At 37.6% G+C, this 21,952-nt stretch overlaps 1 protein-coding gene across 4 annotated transcripts in view; it reads left to right on the forward strand.

Annotated features, from left to right (window-relative positions):
* Positions 1-21,952, forward strand: part of KIAA0586 — a gene marked incomplete at its 3' end in the record, with an annotated part of 90,203 nt that overhangs the window by 29,230 nt on the left and 39,021 nt on the right. For 3 of the 4 annotated variants that reach the window (XM_084241100.1, XM_084241101.1, XM_084241103.1), the window contains 6 exons: positions 4,613-4,772; positions 5,145-5,364; positions 6,422-6,675; positions 8,115-8,191; positions 10,321-10,455; positions 14,420-14,597. In XM_084241100.1, the coding sequence (XP_084097226.1) occupies positions 4,613-4,772; positions 5,145-5,364; positions 6,422-6,675; positions 8,115-8,191; positions 10,321-10,455; positions 14,420-14,597 (1,024 nt within the window). The remainder of the gene's footprint in view (positions 1-4,612; positions 4,773-5,144; positions 5,365-6,421; positions 6,676-8,114; positions 8,192-10,320; positions 10,456-14,419; positions 14,598-21,952) is intronic. The other variant, XM_084241102.1, reaches the window with a different exon arrangement.

A 21,952-nucleotide genomic window follows, 5' to 3' on the forward strand; every position in this document is an offset into this window, starting at 1 on the left:
GTCTGATGTCAGCCTGATTGGCTTTCCTTTGAATGTTATCTGTTTCTTCCCTCTTGCCAGCTTCATTATTTTTTCCTTGTCCTGGATTCTTGGGAGCTTTACTATTATGTGTCTTGCTGTATTTTTTCTTTCGTCGTGGAAGTTTGGTGTTCTTCTTGCTTCTTGTATATCAATTTTCAGCTCCTTCTTCACATTTGGGAAGTTCTCTTCAATTATCTCTGAATATTTTCTCTGTTCCTACATCTCTCTCCTCTCCTTCTGGTATTCCTATAACTCTTATATTTCCTTTCCTCATGGAGTCAGATAGTTCCCGAAGTCTTTCCTCGTTCTTTTTCCTTCGTACTTCTCTTTCCTTTTCTGTTTTGGTTCTTTTTATTTCTGTGTCTTCAAGATTACTTATTCGTTCTTCCATTTCATCTATTCTGCTTTCATTGCTTTTCCCAGAATTCTTTAGTTCTTCCACTAATTCTTTGATCTCCTGCATTTCTTTTACTTCCCTCTTTAGGGACTCAATTTCATTCTTCTGATCGTTGATTATTTTTCCCTTATCATTGTTTTCCTTTATGACTTCTGTCAGTTTTTTAATCACGGCAATTTTAAATTCTCTTTCTGGAAGGCTCAGAAGTTCTTCCAAGGTACTGTCGTTGCAATCTGGGGGCTGGTTTTCTTTTTGTGGTGTGCTTTTTCTCTGGAGAGTTGCTAGGTTGCGTGTGGTTCTTCTCCTCCCTACTGTCTGTTTTCTAATTTGCCGTATGCGTTGGGACACTGTGTAGTTGGGACTGGCCGGCATCTTGGGTGAGCTTCTCTGCTCCCCTCTGGTTCCTCCAGGAGTCATCTGTCAGTTTCAAGCAGTCTTTATTGGAGAAAGGTCCCTGTCCTAAAATGTCGATGTGGGGACACACTCCCCCGTGCGCCTGGTCTGCCCCGGCGGTGGGTTCCTGCTCCCCCTCTGGGCTTGGACTGCAGGCCAGAGGGGGTCTGGCGTGGGCGAACTTCCCCCGCTCACCTCTGGCTCCTGAGGAAGCCTTCTGCAGGTAGTCTTTACTGAAGAAATGTCCCTGTTCCAAGATGGTGATGTGGGACACACTCCCTGCGCGTCCGGTTTCAGGCACACTCTTCTGCGTGCCTGGTCTGCCCTGGCTGTGGGTGCTCGCTCTCCCTGTGGGCTCAGACTACTTGTTCGGAAGGGGCCGGGTGTGGGCTAACTCCCCAGCTGGCCTCTAGCTCCTTCAGGAGCCTCTGCTGGCTTCAAGTCGCTAGGTGGCGCCAGAGATCTCTCCTAGAGCCCTTGGGGAGCTGATTTTCCACCCCGTGGGACAGGGAGCAGAGCGGGGATGGTAGGGTACACCTCAATGGCTTTGGGGTGCTGTGTCTGCCTTATGCCCCACCGTCGTGGGGAACCCACGCCCCTAATTTCGTGCCCTGGGTCTCAGTTCCAAAGCCCTCAGTTCCAGGACGCGGGCTGTAGCCCAGTTCAGTGGCGCGGGAATGGCGCCTTTTGCACCGCTCCCGTGCCTGGGCGCCTGGTTCCTGCTTACTCAGGGAGGGACCTTCACCTCAGTGAGGACCTCCGCGCGGCTCCCCGCAAACCTAGGTCGTCTCCCAAGCCTAGGTCGCAGGCGCGGGGACCTGGGCAGCCACAATCCTGGTCTGCACTTGCTTTTCAAGCGCGCCGAGCGCGCCACTTTCCGCGCAAGCTTACCGGCAGCCCAAGCTGTGTGCGCGTCTCCCGGGGTCTTTGTTCTTCTCTAATGGCGCCGGGAGCCGTTCGCTCACCGCTGCGGCGAATCCTGCAGGGTTCGCCTCAGCTCCCGTTCACGGGGTGTGGTGGCTGCAATAGTTCCTTTCCACTCACAGTCCCGCTTGCTGCGTCCTTTGTTCTTGTTGGCCGTTTTGGTTTGTTGTTTCCCTCCTCTCTGCCGGTCGGAGAGTGCCGCCTCTGTGGACGGGGGAGGGGAGCAGGGTTCTGCGCTTCCCTCCCTTCTAGTCCTCTTTTATGGCCACTTTCTTCTTCGGGTAGTTTGCTGGAGTCACCCGTTTATCTTCCGTGTCCCAGTTCTCACTGGGACCTGCCGCTTTTCCTCCCTATTAACTTTTTTTAATGGGAGATCTTACTCGCAGCTTCTCCTTGCCGCCATGTTTGTTTAATACTTCTTAGTCACTTCTGATCCTGTAGATCAAAAAGGCATCATTACATTGGTGAAATATTTAAGCTAAGTCATTTAAGGTGTAAACATAAAATTGCATACTTAAATTTTGTGGAACTTGGTGTAATGTAATTGGTTGTGATATGGTTAGTGTGCCAGACTTGGTACATAGTTTCTTTCTGTGCTTTTTTAGTTCATTGGTAATATATGCAGTGCAGGTATTGGCAGGATTATGGTTTTCTCTGTGCCAATTAACTTTGATTTGTTTTCTGCTCATATAACAGAATATAATTTCATGGTGGTGATTGAGTGAGAAAATGTAGAAAAATCAGTATAAATAGGCAGTGTGTATAATTTTTAAGAGCATGGACTCTGTAGTTGGGAATATCTGAATTTGAGCTCTTAACTCTGTTACTTTAGCCTCATCTGCGTAAAGGAGATAAATTCTTAGAGCTTAAATGACCATGACATTACCAAAATCTGCTTATTGAATATTTAATCCACGCTCCCTTCCCCACTGCTATTTTGTTTGTCATGTTCAGAATTGTCACGACTTTTCTTGGCTTTCTGATCCTCCAATTTTAAGTTCCATAAAAGATTTATTGAAATTTTCATGAAATTAATCCAATTTTGATTCTTCTGATTTGGGTAGAATTGAATGATACTGTATATTCTTAGCCATTATATGGTTTTATAGAAGATTTAATGATATGCTATGTCAGGAGATCTTAATCTAGTGCCTGGTACTTAGTGTGAATACACCCAGTAAATAGTAGGTTTTTGTCATGATTACCCATTACCAGTACCAGTAGAACACTTTCAGATCCTCTCATAATGAGTTATATTTGAAGACAGTGTTCTTAAGCTATAGGTTTATGCAGTAAAGAAAAGCATGTGTGTAGTACATTTCTTTCATTTACAAGTCAACATTAAGAATATGGTAATAAGGGCCTCCCCGGTGGCGCAGCGGTTGAGTGCTGGGTTGCGAAGGTGCCCGCGGCCTCTGCGGCGCCGGTTCGATCCCTGGCTGCTCCCCGGCCACCGGAGGAGGGTCCCACATGGCGCGCAGACCTCTCCTGCCGCCCGCTGCTCCCCTCAGCAGTGTACTTCGGTCCTTCTGCCTGCTCTGCTCCCCGCTCTGGCTCTGGTGAATTCTCTCACCCTCCCGCGCTTCTGACTGTGCCCAGTGCTTGTATAAACAAAACAAACAAACAAACCAGCAAACAAATAAATAAAAAAAAAGCATGCCTCTAAAAAAAAAAAAGAATATGGTAATAAGCAATACGATAAACTTCTGATATTTCATGGACTTAGAAATGCATATATTAACTTGTAACTCATAATACAGAATAAAGGTTAACTAAACACCTCACTATATAAAAACTTTTTAGAATGAAAGGGAAAAAAATGCTGTATTTGAAAAATTGACAAAGGACTCTCCAGACAGTTTACACACACACACACACACACACACACAAAATACAGTTGGCATACATAAACATAAAAAGATGGTCACTCTTACTGATAATAAGGAAAAAATTAGCTGAAATTCCGTTTTAACTAATCAGATTGGTAAAACTCAGTGTATGATAATGCCTTTGTTTTGCAAACTTTAGAGAAACTGGAGCTCTCATATCTTCTGGTGGCAGTATAAAATAATACAACCCTGTAGAGGAAGGGAAATTTAACAGTATGCATTCAAATTTAAAGTTCATTTAGCTCTTTAGTGGAATAGTCCCACTTCTAGGAATTTATTCCATATATATATGAATATGAATATTTCATATATGTATGTGTGTGTGTGTGTGTGTATATATATATATATATATATATATATATATATATATGAAATGACCTAAATCCAAGATAATATTTGGTAATTCCATGGAAGGGACTAGGTAGATGACAGATGGGTAGGAAAGGAGACTAATATTCACTATCTTCCTTTTATACCTTTTGAATTTTGAGTCATTTGAATGATTGCCTATTTAACAAAATAATGTTAAAGTATTTAATTTTTTTCTTCCCCAGTGATTTCCATCTCCATATTGTCTTCATCGCTTTATACAGGCTATGTTGTTTTTTTTGCTGAAAAGTTGCTTTTTGTTATCTTGTCAGCCAGTCAAAATGTTTTCCTTTCTGTCACATGGCTGACCCATCCAATCTGTGTGTGGGCTTGATCTTTAGCTCTAACTGTTTAATCATCCTCTCTATATTGGCACAGGGATCCTTAGATTGCTTTGGAGCCTACTTCATAGGCAATGCTGTTCAATTGCCTGAGACTTTTGCTAGGCCAGACTCAAAAATAACAGCTAGAATTCTGTTCAAGAATTGGGGTATTTAGGCCTCCATTTTTCCCCCATCTAAGTTCTCTGTAATCTCTGAATGAACTCAGTTTTGTTCAAGATTACCTTTATTTAGGTGATTATAAGTACCACTTATTTTGTTTTACTTATTTGTTTTAGGAAAGAGTGTGTACCCCAGTGGCTACCCCACAGCCAACCCCTCCTCGCTCCCCTTCATCACTTCCTAAGGAGTATATATTGGTGAAAACTCCAGATTCTTCCCCCTGTGATTCAGATCATGATATAGCTGTTCCTGTGGGAGAAATACTTGCTGAAAAAGGTAGAAACCTTATTTCTATAACTGTTTTAATTTTAGCAACTATTAAATGAAGTCCTATAGATTATTTTTAAGGTACTTTATAGATTAGTATACACATACCTGTTGCCACTAGGTTTTGGTAATTTTTTATTGCAATAAAATGAAGGATACTTAAGACTACCTTAAGTATAGGGTAGGAGGGCATTAAAAGTGGTTAATTTTTTTAAGGTTACTTTTTTACATTTTGGGAATTTTCCTATTAATGGCTACCATAAATTATTATTGCCGTTATTTGTATTCCAAAATGTTAAGGGATTACTAAAATAATTTATCTTGCCTTCTGATGGCATTGTTAATTTTTATCTTTTTTTTCCCTCTAAAAAGTATCTCTAGGAATTGATATGCCTGCCATCACACTTGTTAATACTCCAACAATTACGCCTGCTACTACACCTCCTCCCGCAGCAGCTATTACCCCAACTTTGTCAGAGATATCCATTGAAAAATTGAAGAGATCAAGCCCAGAGCTTCCCAAGCCATGGAGTGATGGAGACCTGCCACTGGAAGAAGAGAATCCTAACTCTCTTCAAGAAGAACTTCACCCAAGGGCTATGTAAATGATAATATATTCATTCACTTTTATTTGTGCTATCATCTTAGTTGGTTTATGTGACCCATTGAAGACATCAGAAATTGTAAATGAAGTTTTCCAAATCACAAGCTATTTAATACTTTAGAAAGAAATTTTATGAATTTTACATTTTTAAAAATCTTTACCAGATTTACCTTAGGCTGTTTTTTTTTTTTTTCTCTTCCACAGGAAAAGGATTATTTTATTAAGTATTTTAAAACAACTACTTAACATTGACTCATAGATAAAAATATTTACAATTTCACACCTTTAGGAAGGCTCCAAAATATAAACACTGTACCTCTCCCTAGAGAAAAAAATCTTCTCTTCAAAAGCAGGAATACATTCTTTTTTTCTCACTTTGTAGATCAAATAATTATACAAATAAACATCTGAAACATTTTCCTTTTTAATATATTTATATAATATATATTTTATAACAGCTTTACAAATAAAGGCAACGACTTGATACCAAAATAAAAACAGGGAAAGAAAAAACGAACACACGATTCGCGGTCAGCATAGTGCATTTGAAGAGCTGGTGCAGGGCTGGCTGGGCTAGTCAGAAAACAAAGTCTCTGGGCCGGACGTAAAACTTCCTTGAAGGGACAGCATCCATTTCAGCAGTGGGGACACTCCAGACACCCTGGGGTGAGGGCCTGGGGCCAGCAGAAAGGATCCCGCAGTGCTTAGGCTGTTTTTTTTTTTGAATTATTTTTTTGGGGAAAAAAATATTAAAAGAAAGATATCTAACATATTGTTGATGCAATTGAAAATGACTTTTCCCCACTGTGAATTTTAATTTACTATGATCAATTAACTTTTATATTACTACATATCCCCATGTAGATTTATAGATGGTAGAACTTTCAAGATGGCCTATGATTAAAACATGAAAACCATTTTGGAAAAATAATTATAGTAGTTCAGATTATAGAAGTATTTGCTAAAGGATATATATTACCTTCAAAACTTATATCAAAATTAATATAAACATTCAGTGACATAGAAAGTTCAAAATATATCTTTTTCTTCTTAGTGTAATGTCTGTGGCTAAGGATGAAGAACCTAACAGCATGGATCTCCCTAGTCATCCTGTACCTCCAAAGCCAGTTCTGTTTGCTCCACTTCCTGCTGATGCCACAGCCCCTTCCCCCATACGGATGCCAAGTTCTGATTCATCAACTATGGAGAGCACCTTGAGCATTACCGTCACTGAAACTGAAACTTTAGATAGACCCATCTCTGAAGGAGAGATTTTGCTAAACTATGGTCTAAAAGTGACTACTAAGAGTAAGTTATCTTGTATTACTTAATTTCACTAGTTAGATTTATGATAATTGCTAAGTAATACTTAGATAGGATAATTTGTAAGTTATATATCTGTTTGAAGTGTTTTTACTTAATTTCTTTTTTAAAGATTGATTTATTTATAAATAGAACTGGGATGCAAGCCAGGGGTGCAGGGGGTGAGAGGACTGACCAGAAAGAGTGGGGATCAGAACAGGCAGATCTACTGAAATACATTGCTGAAGGGAGCAGCAGGTGAGACAGGAGAGGTCTGCTGTGCCATGTGGATTGCTCCCTGGCCAGCCTGGGAATGGAACTTGTGCTGCAGTGGCTGTTGTTTGATAGCAGTGTCTTTAACCTTTGTGCCACCAGGAAGGTCCCTTTACCTAATTTTTAAGATTTAACATCAGAAAGGAAAAATAATACTATTCTTAATAGTTTGGGGTATACCCTTTGAATCTTTTCTTATTTTCTGTGCATATATGGATATAGGTATGTGTGTGTTTGCCTTTAAAATCAGATCATACCATAACATATTGTTTTGAAATCTGAACTTTTTTACCTAATAATATAATGTGAATATCTTTCACTATCAATACATACAGCGCTACTTCATTTTTAGTGCTGTGTAGTCTCTTAGACTACTAAATGCCATACTGGTAGGCATTTAATCATTTTCAATGTTTCTATACTGTATATAACTCCAGTGACTATCTTTTTTTTATCTTTGGGAACTTATGTAACTTCCTTAAAATACATGCTTAGAAATGGAATTGTTGAATCAAAGTTTGCACCTTCAAAATATTGATACAGGGGGCTCCCCTGGTGGTGCAAGGGGTTAAGTCGCAACCTGTGAAGCTATCTGCAGCCACTGCAGCATGGGTTCAAAACCCAGCCAGGGAGCTACCCATGTGGTGCAGCAGACCTCTCCTAACTTCACCTGCTGTTCCCCTCAGCAGTGTATTTCAGTCAGTCTCTCTGTTTTGTTTCCCACTCTGTCTCTGGTGAATTCTCTCAAACTCCAACTCCCCCCCCCCCCACACCTCTGGCCTGTACCCCAGTTCTTATATGCATAAATAAATAAATCTTTGAAAAAATAAAATATTGATCCATTTTAAAACATGCCCCTCAGAAAGATAATTAATTTTTAATTACATGAATAGAGTATAGGTTGCTTCTCTATCAATTTCATAGTTACAGTTGATATTTATAGTTCTTTTTAATTTCTGAGCGGCTGGTTGGAGGAACAGAAATCATCTTTGTCATAAAATGTATTTTTTAAAATACCGATGAGATCGAATAGCTTGTGAATTAATGTTTATGAATGTTGCCAGTATTTTTATTGTATAAATTTAAATGTAATGTCCTATGGCTTTATAGTCACATTATTTATTCAATTTATGTTTCTTCCTTTTTGTAAATTTTTATATTTTAATTTCTAGTTTTAGGAGATGGAGGACAATATCTGACATACTTAAATGATAGCTTATCTAGTACCCTGCATGATGCCATTGAAATGGTAAGAAATGATTGACTGCAGACCTCTCCTGTCTCGCCCGCTGCTCCCCTCAGCAGTGTACTTCATCCATCTGCCTGTTCTGCTCCCTGCTCTGGCTCTGGTGAATTCTCTCACCCTCCAGCGCTTCTGACTGTACCCAGTGCTTGTATAAATAAATAAATAAATCTAAAAAAAATAGCATTTTTTAAAAAAAAAAGAGGACTGTATATTAAATTTACCAGTGGAGCATTTTAAAATATATATGCATGCTGGCTCCACCCTCTAATAGACTGATTCTGTAGGTGACTGGGATTGTGTGGTATGCATGTGTGTAGGTGGTTAGAAGCCTAGACTGTATATTTGGAAAAATCTCCCAGGCATTCTGATGTGTATCTCTTTTTTAAAAATATGTGACTACTTATTTTCTAGATGAAGTTGAATAAGGCTAAATGACTTCTCTGTGTCACATAGTTATCAAGTGACAGATTCTCAACTCTTTGTATGAATCCACAATACCTCTTTCATTATGAGGCATTAACTTTTTATTTTGAGTTCTGTTAGGGGCTGTCTGAATCCTAAAGATTAAGTTGGCAAGGGGCTGAATGTGTGTGGCAGAGCATTTCTTTAGTCCAGCAAATAGCCTTTATACTTAAAGGCTCTTAGTAGTATGAAATTGATGAATCTGAAAATACATATGTCGAAATAATAAGATTTAAAACAATTTGCTTTACTACATACAGAAGCATGAAATAATTCACTAAGGATGTTTATATAACAATGGAATAATTTTCTAACAGCAATTATTTATTACAAGTAGTTAATTTCATTCATTATAAAGAAAATGAAATCACATTAATGAAATAAAAAGGGGGGAGACATAATGGAGAGGTCTTTAATATCAGAGAAAATATTTAAGTTTGTTTAAAATAAATGGGTAACAGAAGGAAAAAGAAAAATATGGGATGGTTTCACTTATAGCAGGAATATACGGGAACCAAGTAAGACATCAGTGTAAAAAAATAATAACAGTACAAAACACAACAAAGCAAAAACTAACAATTATAAATCAGCGCCATACTGCAAGGGAGGAGGTGGGAGAGGGATCAGAGGGAAGGAGGGAGGAGCACAGGGGACTGAAGTGATGGTGTATGCGTGCACTGGTGAAGGAAACTCTATGGGGACTACGCCTGAGGTGGTGGAGGGAAGCAAATATTGTTTAAAAATGAATAATGATGTAAAAAAATTTTAAAAATAAAATAAATGGCTAAGCTGACTGGACTAACTGATAGTATCCTTTACCATTTGAAAATAAATTCTGGCTTTGATGTTTTTATTGAGCCTAGATTAGATATGCTACAATTTCATAGTAAAGTCAAATGCAGAAGCACAGTCTTGAGAGATTAAGAATAACTTGAAGTCATCTACCACTAGGCATTTATCTATATATAATGAGGTTTGATAAGAACTTGTTATCTGAAGTTAATTTATTTCATTAAAAATAAAATATGTAAGTGAAAAATACTATTAATAGAATTTAAAATCATGTTGATACTTATATTTATAAGGGGATTCAGTTTCTCTGACTCCAGGGATCACTTTTGTCCCTCATTTTGGGGACAGGTCTGTTTTGAGACATCAAGAAGCCTACACTGGTCACTCTGGTGACAGCTTTCTTTACCTGCTCCCCAGAAAAGTGCCAGAGGTTAGCACAAAGGCAGAGGGAGTCTGCACATGCCTTAACATATTCCTGCAGTTTTTCATTCCCTGCCTGCACTCCAGATCACAGTATTACTACAGTGTTTTCCTCTCACTGCCACACTGTGACATCACTTTAACTGCATAAATATGAAGCATGTGAACCAGAAACATGATGACACTATATAAAACATTTATGAATCATTGAAACTCAATCACATGGGGCAGATTATTAAATGTTTTTATAGCATTTATCCCCAGTTTAAACATAGCGATACTATTTTATAATGTTTATATTTGAGGCTTTTAGTACAATCAAATGGGAATAAGAATTAACTGTAAAGAGTCTATAAAGTACCAATATGACCATTTTCATGCTTTCTGCTAATAATGATTATAAACTGAGAAAATTGTTTGATTGAATTTTTTGTAAATTGTCTTTATATTTTATTTAGGAAGATGATCCTCCCAGTGAAGGCGAAGTGATTAGGATGCCCAGTAAAAAATTTCCTGCAGATGCAGTTCTTTCTTTTCTTGCTAAACAAAACCAGGAATCATTAGTTTCACAGCAATCAGTCTGTCATTCAGAGGTACTTTTTAACTTTAATGATTTTTATTAGATTTAAATATAAGAAAAAATAATAGGAATATTCCTACTTATAGTTAAAGTGTACTAATACTTTAGCTTATTCAGGGGTCAGCTTTGTAATGACTTTGGTCTGGACCTAAGTATCCTTTACTTAGGAAATTTAGGTTACCTGTTCCAGCCCTCTTGCTTTACAGTTAAAAAAAACTGAAGCGCCTTACTTATTCATGCTTTTTATCTACAACCATTTACAGAGTATCTACTGTATGCCAGATAAAACCTTGGAAAAGTTACAAAGCTGCTTAAAAGGGCCTGCCTTTAAGCAGCTAACAGTCATGTAGGGACAAAGGAATTAAACAGTTACTCATAGTGGGATAACTGATCAAATCTGCACGTCTATAAGTATATATGAGTGCAGAGGAAGAGGGGAAACTACTAGAAGATTGATACTTCATATTGGTATGATATGATGTTGATGTGAATCTTTAAAGACCTACTAGGATTTTGCCAGATAACAATGTAGGGAGAGGACACTTTAGACACTTTATTTAATGGGTTGAAAATCTCCATGTGTCTAGAGCTTTAGATAAAGAAATAAGTCTGGAGAAGTTGGTTGAACTGGATGATCATAGAGAATCTTTTAGGCCATGATAAGTCTTGGGCAATCTGACCCCCATTAAGATGTTTTTCGAAGGAACAAGTATGCATGGATTCCTGGTCAGATTTCACCTGCAACTTTTTACCCTAACTTGGGCCTCCATTCTCTGGCTGTTACTCTGGGTACCTGTATCTACAGCCCAGCTTTTCATCAAGATCGTTATGAGTAAAGGGCAAGCAGTGATAGTAAGTTAATGAGGAAAAGAGGCAAACATTTTGTTCCAATTACTCCCCTCAACTCCCCCTGTCCACACTTTCCTTCCCAGGATGTAGCCTTTTGTACTTATATATATACCTATACATACTTACTTGCATACACCATAGTTTACTTGTTCTCCTGTTGAAGGATTTTTAAATTAGTTCTAATTTTTCTCTATTCATACAAGAGTAAGATAAAATCCTCTTTTGAATTTATAAGGAATTATTTCTCTAGATTATATAATGCGGGGTGGAATTACTGGCTCAAAAGACACCAAACATTTATAATTTAAATAGATGGTAATAAATTGCTCTTTACATGAGACTCCTTTCCCATGACACAGATAACACTTTTAATCTTAAATTTTTGCTAGTCTGATTAACAATTGCATTTAGCATATTTGCATAATTTATAAGACGATTACATTTTGTTTATAGTAAGAACTAGTAATAATGATACGCTTATAAGTTAGAGTATTAGTTTGTTAAGAAAGTAGCAGCTGGGCCTCTCCCATGGCACAAGGGGTTAAGCACCGCACTCTGAAGCAATCCGCAGCCTCTGTAGCACAAGTTCAATCCCCAGCCGGCCAGGGAGCAACCCACATGGCGAGGCAGACCTCTCCTGTCTCTTCTGCTGCTCCTCTCAGCAGTGTATTTCTGTCAGTTGGTCTGTTCTGTTCCCCGCTCTGTCTCTGGTGAAACCTCTCACACTCCCGCATGTCTGGCCTGTACCCCAGCTCTTGTATGCATAAATAAATCTTTAAAAAAAAAAAAAAAGTAGCAGTTTTACTTTGTGCTTAAAACTTTGTGCCCAGAGGAGACTTTAGGTCAGTGAGCGTAGTCTGAAGGCAAACTGCAATATGTACATTTATGTGGATGCAATAGGTGTATTATTATAGATTATAGATAGCCAAACTTAGAATTGACATAATTCTGAGCTTCGAGTATAATGCAAAAATGATATTATGAGTATGAGATCATTTTGTGAGTAGGCAAGTTAAGTCTTCATTAGGATCATAGAGCATTAAGATATTAAATATTTTAGCAGTTATAAACACGTATTGATTCACAATAAAGAAGATACTATATATTATACAATATTTTATGTGGTATGACACAATAATACAGTAAAATACTTCTAATTAATTTCTTTTTTTGTTTTTTTATCTATCTATTTATTTATTTGTTTGTTTGTTTGTTTGTTTTGTTTATACATGCACTGGGTACAGTCAGAAGCACGGGAGGGTGAGAGAATTCACCAGAGCCAGAGCGGGGAGCAGAGCAGGCAGAAGGACCGAAGGACACTGCTGAGGGGAGCAGCGGGCGGCAGGAGAGGTCTGCGTGCCATGTGGGACCCTCCTCTGGTGGCCGGGGAGCAGCCGCGGATCGAACCGGCGCTGCAGAGGCCGTGGGCAGTTTCGCAACCCAGCGCTCAACCGCTGCGCCACCGGGGAGGCCCACTTCTAATTAATTTCTAGGGAAATCTGCCATTATTATAAACTTTGCCTAGTCTGTAAGGGTTTTATATTAATTGTAAAGGAATACTTTTCTATTTAAAGAATGTCCAGTGATTGGTATTCTTTAAAAGAAGTCAGATTAGGAAATGTATGGAGAAGAATCGCTGCAAATTATAGAAGATCTTGAATGCTTAGCTAAGAAGATTTTATTTTGTAGTCAATAGAGTAATCAAAGATGTTTCAGCAGTGATCTCTTTATATATTCTAGTAAAAAAAGCATTCAATTGACTGAATTTAAAATTTTAAAAGACATGAGCACTTTTCAGATATTACAATTTTTATTCAGTTCTTGATTCGTAAGCTAACTAATTAGAAATGTGCTAGCTTTTATGATACATAATGTTTAATACAGAAAGAAAACAAGTTATAATTGTTTCTAGTTTTTTATTTCTCTGGTATATTTGATAAACATATTTATACTTTTGCATTTTCCTAGGGAAAAGAACTTTAGTAAATATGGCTAAAGTAGACTTATTTGATGTATGTATCTATAATAAAAGTAACTTGGTATGTGGGCCTCCCCGGTGGCGCAGCGGTTGAGCGCTGGGTTGCGAAGCTGCCCGCAGCCTCTGCAGCGCCGGTTCGATCCCCGGCTGCTCCCCAGCCACTGGAGGAGGGTCCCACATGGCACGCAGACCTCTTCTGGCGCCCGCTGCTCCCCTCAGCAGTGTGCTTCGGTCCTTCTGCCTGCTCTGCTCCCCGCTCTGGCTCTGGTGAATTCTCTCACCCCCCTGCGCTTCTGACTATACCCAGTGCTTGTAAAAATAAATAAATAAATAAAGTTCAATGTGCTTTCTCTCCTTAAAAATAAATAAATAAATAAAAATTGTTTAAAAAAAAAAAAAGAAAAAAAAAGTAACTTGGTATAGGGCCTCCCCGGTGGCGCAGTAGTTGAGCGCTGGGCTGTGAAGCTGCCCACGGCCTCTGCAGCGCCGTTTCGATCCCTGGCTGCCGGCGAGGGTCCCACATGGTGCTCAGACCTCTCCTGCCGCCCGCTGCTCCCCTCAGCAGTGTACTTCATTAGTCTGCCTGTTCTGTTCCCTGCTCTGGCTCTGGTGAATTCTCGCACCCTCCCGCACTTCTGACTGTACCCAGTGCGTGTATAAATTAAAAAAAAAAAAAAAAAAAAGTAACTTGGTATAGTTAATTTTGTCATTTAAGTCATATTCTCATTTATTTAAAATTGTTTTATTTATAATTTGATTATAAAGTTCACACTAACAACTAGCCAGTTTTATTCAAGAAGAATGAGATAATGTTATTCTAACTTTAAGCTCCATGAACAATGCACAATGTGTCTCATATTTAGTGTTTTAAATAATAAAATTTTTCTTTCATGTTTTATTGCTATCTAATTTGTAGGCTAAAAAACTGGTTACTTCATGAAAAATAAGATATTAAAAGCAAACTCTATTTCTTAGATGCCTTGTTAAAGTATCTTTTAAGGTTGTCTTTCAGGTAGTGTACACATGGCATAAGTACTTTCTAAATAATCTTTCAAGTAGTCGAGTGAGCTGGATAATAGTATTTGATAAATATTTCCTGTTTTGACTTGATTTTAATGTAATGGTTTTAACAGTTGTCTATTTTTTGCAGGATTTTGAAAATAGCATGGGTGAACTTAGTGAAGGACAAAGGCCCAGGCTGACAGCAGTAACAGAGAACGTTTTAATGGAAGATTCTGTTTATATACAGCAGCCTGTCACTAAGACAGAGTCTTTGAATCAAAACAGTGCTCCTAAGCCATTAGCTCAGCAGTTTGACACAGTTACAGGTATACACCAAAATATTGCTTGTGGTATGTCATTTATTAGAATATTCACTCTGAATCCCAACATATTTTGCTTGTACTAGCTCAATGCTGAATGCTGTATTTTATTTTATAATCTATAGTACTGTTCCTAATCTGAATTGAGAATAGCATAACTGTTTCCAGGTGGGAACTTGCAACATTTATTTATTACAAAAGGGTCTTCGTTATTGAAAATTTAATAATGACTTTTTCTGTGGTATGCATAGCAGCGTCTCCCCAAATGTGATTCATGTGTCAGTATTGGTACATGGACCATAGGGTTGTGCATGAGATAGTTTTGGTAATATGCAGACACTTAAAATTTTTTTTTAATTTTATTTTTATATTCCCCATACAATTGCAACCCCCTTATTTTGACCCCTAGCCCTCCTTCCCCTCCCCCCCCATAGTGTGTCTCTGGTTCATAGTTGTTTGTTGATTTTGATTTTTTCTTTCCTATGGTTATTCTTTTTCCTGGTCCCTTATTTAGGTTTTCTAGATTCCTGCCATGAGTGAGACCATCTGGTATTTTTCTTTTTCTTTCTGGCTTATTTCGCTGAGCATGATCCCTTCCAGCTCCATCCATGTTGCTGCAAATTGCATGTGTTTATCTTTTTTGAATGCTGAGTAGTATTCCATGGTGTATATGTACCACATCTTCTTGATCCAGTCATCTATTTTTGGGCATTTGGGTTGTTTCCAAAGCTTAGCTATTGTAAATAGTGCTGCTATAAACATAGGGGTGCAGGTGCTCTTTGGAATTAATGTTTCTGCAGACACTTAAAATTTTTAATAGTGATGTTTTTATTTCAATGTATACTAGAAAAATACAACTAGAATATCAAAACTATGGCATAACAGGGCCTCCCCGGTGGCGCAGTGGTTGAGTGCTGGGTTGCGAAGCTGCCCGCAGCCTCTGCAGCACTGGTTCGATCCCCGGCCACTGGGTGAGGGTCCCACATGGCGCGCAGACCTCTCCTGCCGCCCGCTGCTCCCCTCAGCAGTGTACTTTGGTCCTTCTGCCTGCTCTGCTCCCCGCTCTGGTTCTGGTGAATTCTCTCACCCTCCTGGGCTTCTGACTGTACCCCAGTGCTTGTATAAATAAATAAAAACAAATCTTAAAAAAAAAAACCACTATGGTATAACATATCTTTTAAAACAAAGTTATTAGACATTACTATATAAATTTACTCTATACTGTGTGAATTTCCGACAGTATTCAGTGCACTCATAACTACTTTAGAACTTCGTAACTAAATTTTCTGCTGTACCACTTTGTAAATAAAAATAGAATAGAGAATATCATTCACTAGCTTATGCAGTTGATTCCCATTATCTGTGGTAATAATGTTCTACAGAGTCACTAGGATACTGAATTAGCAAAAACTGAACTTTTTGCTTCTAGGAGAAATACCAGGCTGTGTACATGAAAGCCTCCGATCATAACATTTTTGTCAACTGATCAGTACATAACCTTTCATCTATTTTTGTTTTTGTTAAAAGACCTCTATTTTAATAAATATTTTTGATTCATTAACATTGAGTTCACAGGCAATAGCACTGTAACTCATGACTGAAAGAATCCTATCTAACACACGTCTTCTCTGAGGCCCATCACAGCCTTCTTGTACTTAGGAAGACAACATAGCACTTCTGAAGTATATTTAGGGGGCATTTTAACTAGCAAAATCACCAAAAAAAGCACAAAAATGTGAAAATATGGAATTGGACAACAAAAGGGATACTTGTTCATAGATGAAGAACTCAAATAAGAAAGCTGAGTGTCACCTTGTTCAGCCTCACCTGATGAGGTGTATGTAGAGTGATTTAGATTGTCTACCCTTCTACACAGCTGCAAACGAGTGCCAAAGTGCTGCTGAGGATTGATTAGGGAGTTATACATAAATTTATCAAGGAGGTGAATTTGCAAATATGGAATCTGCAAATTGATGAATATCAATTATATTCTCATTTACTAATTTTTCCATTACTATTGTTTCATTCTGTTAAGTCAAAAGAACTTCTGGAAGTCTGCATATTTACTGGAAATCAGAAAAGAAAATACCTGAACTTAGAAAAACATTGGTGTAGGTTATTTAGAGTCAGTTTTATATTGAGTGAGCACCTTCTATCATTCAGAATTGAGAGAAATTCAAGCCCTAATTTTTATGGGAAGAAATGTAAAGTAAGATCGGAATTATTTATCATTTTGTGCATAGTGCAAGTACTAAATGTTTTAAATGGCATAAAATGTGACTTTTGTATTCACATCCAGCTAACTGCACGTTGCAGTTAAACAGAACTGACACTAGATGGCTCTCGCAGATAACGTGAGAGCTGCTAGGTACTTGAGAACAACTATTCAGTAGGTACTTGTTAAATATTATAGTATAAATTTCATGGGGATATAATCCTACTTAGCCCCTCCTTCTACCTCTGGTAACACTAGCACATTACCTACAGTAAAGTGCATCTTTTATAGTAGGTATAATGTAGATACTTGTTTTATCGAAAAAAAACAAGTAATGTGGTACAAGGTAAGTTGGAACATATAGATGATGCAATGTAGCAACGTTCCGGTTTTTGAAATTTTCAGAAATCAGTTTGAATCGCAGCTATGTATATTTTGGGGCAAGAAATAATCTCTCTGAATCCAAGTTTCTTCATCTATCAAGTAGGGATAATATATCTTAGGTACCTATTGCAAATTGCTTCCAGTTTAGTGACTGAAAACAGCAAATATCTATTATCTAATTCCTGAAGATCAGGAATATGGGAGTAGCTTAAATGGGGGGTTCCAAGAACTCTTTATAAGACTGAAGTCAAGCTGTTGTCTGGGGCTTAAGTCATCTGAAGATTTCAACTAAAGGGCCTCCCTGGTGGCGCAGCTGTTGAACGCTGGGCTTTGAAGCTCCCCGCAGCCTCTGCAGCGCCGGTTCGATCCCCGCCCGCAAGCGAGGGTCCCACATGGCATGCAGACCTCTCCTGCCACGCCCACTGCTCCCCTCAGCAGTGTACTTCGGTCCTTCTGCCTGTTCTGCTCCCCGCTCTGGCTCTGGTGAATACTCTCACCCTCCCGTGCTTCTGACTGTACCCAGCACTTGTATAAATAAATCTTTAAAAAAAAAAAAAAGATTTCAACTGAAGTTGAAGGATCACTTTCTAAGCTCGCTCACGAGGCTGTTGGCAAGAGTCTTCATTCTCACTCCATGTACTTTTCCATAGAACTGCTTATCACAAAGTAGTTTACTTCATCCAGAGCAGATGATCTAAAAGAAAGTGAGCAACAAAAATGGAAACCACAGTGTCTTTTATAACCTAATTTTAGAAATGGCATTTCATTGTTTCCGCCACATTCTATTGATAATACAGACCACTCTTGGAATAATATAGCAGGGAACTACAGAAGACAGGAGTCATTAGGGCTGGTTTACCAAAAATAGTATTCACTTTGTAACCTTTACCTTTCCTGACCTCTTGTCACTGGGTTAGATACCCATCATATGTGCTCTTTGTATAGTCCTTTAATATCACCTGTGTAATGTCAATCTTAACACACTAATTTGTAGGAATTTATTTCAGTGTCACATCCCTGTTATTTAAGTGTGTAGTGTAAGAGTATGTATCTAGTGCACAGTCAACAAATTTGTGTTAAATGATTGGGTGGTATATAAGATGAAACCTGTTAGGCACTTTTTTTAAAAAACATTTATTTATTTATACAAGCACTGGGTACAGTCAGAAGCACAGGAGGGTGAGAGAATTCACCAGAGCCAGAGCAGGGAGCAGAACAGACAGACTGACGGAAGTACACTGCTGAGGGGAGCACGGGCGCAGCAGGAGAGGTCTGTCGTGCCATGTGGGACCCTTGCCAGTGGCCGGGGATTGAACCGGTGCTGCAGAGGCTGTAGGGAGCTTTGCAGCCCAGCGCTCAACCGCTGCGCCACCAGAGGAGGCCCTCATCAGTATTTCTTTGAAGAATGTCATTGGGATTTTTATTGGAATAGCATTGAATCTGTATATTGCTTTTGGGAGGATGGCCATTTTAATAATGTTGATTCTTCCAATCCCTGAGCAGAGGATGTCTTTCCATTTCTTTGTGTCTTCTTCATTTTCTTTTAACAGTGTTTTATAATTTTCTTTGTATAGGTCTTTCACCTCTTTTGTTAGGTTTATTCCCAAGTATTTGATTTTTTTTTATTTCAATTATAAAAGGGGTGGTTTTCTTGATTTCTTCTTCCGATTGATTGTGTATAGGAAGGCTATTGATTTTTGTGTGTTGATTTTGTGTCTTGCTACTTTATTGAACTGGTTGATTATTTTGAGCAGTTTTTCTGTGGAGTTTTTAGGGTTCTCTATGTATATTATCTTATCATCTGCAAATAGTGATAGTTTTACTTCTTCTTTCCCTATTTGGATTCCTTATATGTCTTTCTCTTGTCTTATTGCTCTGGCTAGGACCTCCAGTATTATATTGAAAAGCCGTGGTAAGAGAGGACATCCTTGTCATGTTCCTGATCTTAAAGGAAAGGCCTTCAGCTTTTCACCATTGAGAATAATGTTGGCAGTGGGTTTGTCGTATATGGCTTTTATCATGTTAAGGTATATTCCTTCTATCCTGAGAATTTCAAGGACTTTCATCATAAATGGATGTTGGACTTTGTCGAATGCTTTCTCAGCAACTATTGATATGATCATATGGTTTTTATTTTTTGTTGTTGTTGATGTGTGTGTTGGATTACACTTACCGATTTTCGTATGTTGAACCATCCTTGTGCCCCTGGGATGAATCCCACTTGATCGTGGTGTACTATCCCTTTGATGCATTGTTAGATTCTGTTGGCAAGGATTTTGTTGAGGATTTTTGCATTAGTGTTCATTAGGGAGATTGGCCTGTAATTTTCTTTTTTTTGTGCAGTCTTTGTTTGGTTTCGGTATTAGTGTAATGTTGGCTTCATAGAATGTATTTAGTAGTATTCCTTCTTTTTCAATTTTTTGAAAGAGTTTGTGTAAGATAAGCACTAATTCACTGCTGAACGTTTGGTAGAATTCATTTGTGAAGCCGTCTGGGCCTGGGCTTTTGTTTTTGGGGAGTGCAAAGCAATATATTTTTAATTAATTATTGATGATGTATCATTATTTTGCATCCTTGTTTGTTTTCTCACAGTATAGGATTTCTCCCCTCATGTTGGTCACCATAGTTTTCCTGCTATAGGCCTCCCATCGGCCTTCACCATAGTCCACTGTGCTCTTCTCCCTGTATTTTTAATTTTAAAATAAACATGCCAAGTTGTTTTTTTTTTAAGTTAAAGACAATTTGTTTTTATCAGTAATCAGAAACTCTTCCCTACTCCCCCTGCAGAAATTGTGTTTATTACTGTTTTGATTTTTGTCAGTTAAATATAAAAATATATCTCGGGTGAGATTACATGCCTTCTCATGTTTGTTAGACATTTGGATTTACTCTTTGTGAATTGCTTATTAAAGTTCTTTCCCATGTGTTAGGTTCCCCATCTGTTAGAAGAGTTTTTCTTGTAATTTTGCAAGAGCTATTTCTATATTTTAGATGTTTTCTATCATCTGTATTGCAAATGTCTTTTTCCAAATTTGTACTTTGTTTATTGACATTATTTATGACCTCCCTTTGCTTATACAATTAAAAAATTTTATGTAATTATTTTTATCTTTTTTATTTGCTCTGTTTTTATGGTGTGGTTAGGGTTCTCCTTACCAAGGAGATTTTTTGGTAAAGTTCATTGTTTAATATATCTATATTCAAACCTACCTGGAATTTTTTTTTTGCAAATGGTATAAAGTAGAAATCCAATTTGATTTTCTTCCAGATAAATAGTCAGAGGTGCCAGCCTCAATTTTTATGTAGCTTTCTTTTCTCTACTAAATTGTTATAACAACCAATATATATATTAAATTCTTAGAGAGGTGGGAAAATCTCTTTTGGGATTATTGTATTCTTTATGATCTAAAAGTTAGTAGATTATTATGTCTTTATGGTAAAATGTGTTATCTCATAGGGCAAGTTGTTCTTTTAAAAAAAGGGTTTTGGGCCTTCCTGGTGGCATAGTGGTTAAGTCTCAGCACTACTACTTTGATGGCTTGAGTTCAATCCCTGGCCAGGTTGCTAACCCACATATGGTGCAGCAGACCTCTTCTGTCTTGCCCCCTGCTCCCTTTAGTTGTGTATTTCAGTAAAATCTGCCTATTCTGCTCCCCACTCTGTCTCTGGTGAATCCTTTCACCACCTCTCCCACCACCCCAACCTCTGGCCTATACCTCATTTCTTCTATGCAAAAATTATAAAATCCTTTAAAAAATAAAATAGAAAAAAGGTTTTGATGGCTTCTTGGTTAATTCTCAAGCAGTTATTCTTAAATATAAATTCTAAAATCATTTTTTATTAAAAATCTCCCTATTTATACTGATTTTCTTTATTAATATTTAAAGACTAGGCATTTTTATATCTACTGTTTATTCAGATCTTGTTTTGTGTTCATCAGTAAGGTTTCACAACTTTCTTGATATGGATTTTTAATTTTATCCTTAGTTATTTTTTAGTATTGGTCATTATAGTAAAGGATTATTTTTCTACTTTTAGGTGTATACTGCTATAATACAGAGAAACATGAATGATTTTTATATGCTTATCTAGTATCTAGTCTTTTACCAAATTCTTTCATTAACTTTAATAGATTTCTGTTTCCTCAGTAGTATCTTGGATCTTTTAGTTATATAGCTATATAATTAGCATAATGAGTTTTAATCTCTAACATTATAAATGGTAATTCTTTTATCTCAATTTATTTGCCAGTCATAAAATGTTTGGGAAGGGATTATAGAGCAGAAGTTTATATCAGATTGGAGCAATTGTTACTCTAAGTGATGGATATTATTGTCAATATTTGAATTAATCATATGATGCTGGATAATTAAATGAGGATAAAGTGGGTAATAATTTTGACAAATTATTTTGTATGGATTTAATACTAGGAAGATAAAAGTTAAAACTATTTTGGTTTATGCAAAATCCACTTAAAAATATAAATTAACATGAAAGACAAAAGAGTTATTATTTACCATACCTAATTGTCAGCAGTAGACTCTTCTTAAATGGGAAGGTCTATGGAATCTTTAAACTATTAGTTCAGTTAGGAAAATTTGATTTATATTTAATGCTTCATGTCTGTGCTGATTAAGGTAAGAGATACTATGTTGTGCTATATTTAAAAGGTAGCCATTAATTAGAAAAAACAGGGTTTTTGATTTTAATTGCAATGAACACTTGGTACCAGGTGTTACTGACTAAAATATACTGCTGCTTA

This window comes from Talpa europaea (genome assembly GCF_964194135.1).
Source record: "Talpa europaea genome assembly, chromosome: 8".
NCBI lineage: Eukaryota > Metazoa > Chordata > Mammalia > Eulipotyphla > Talpidae > Talpa > Talpa europaea.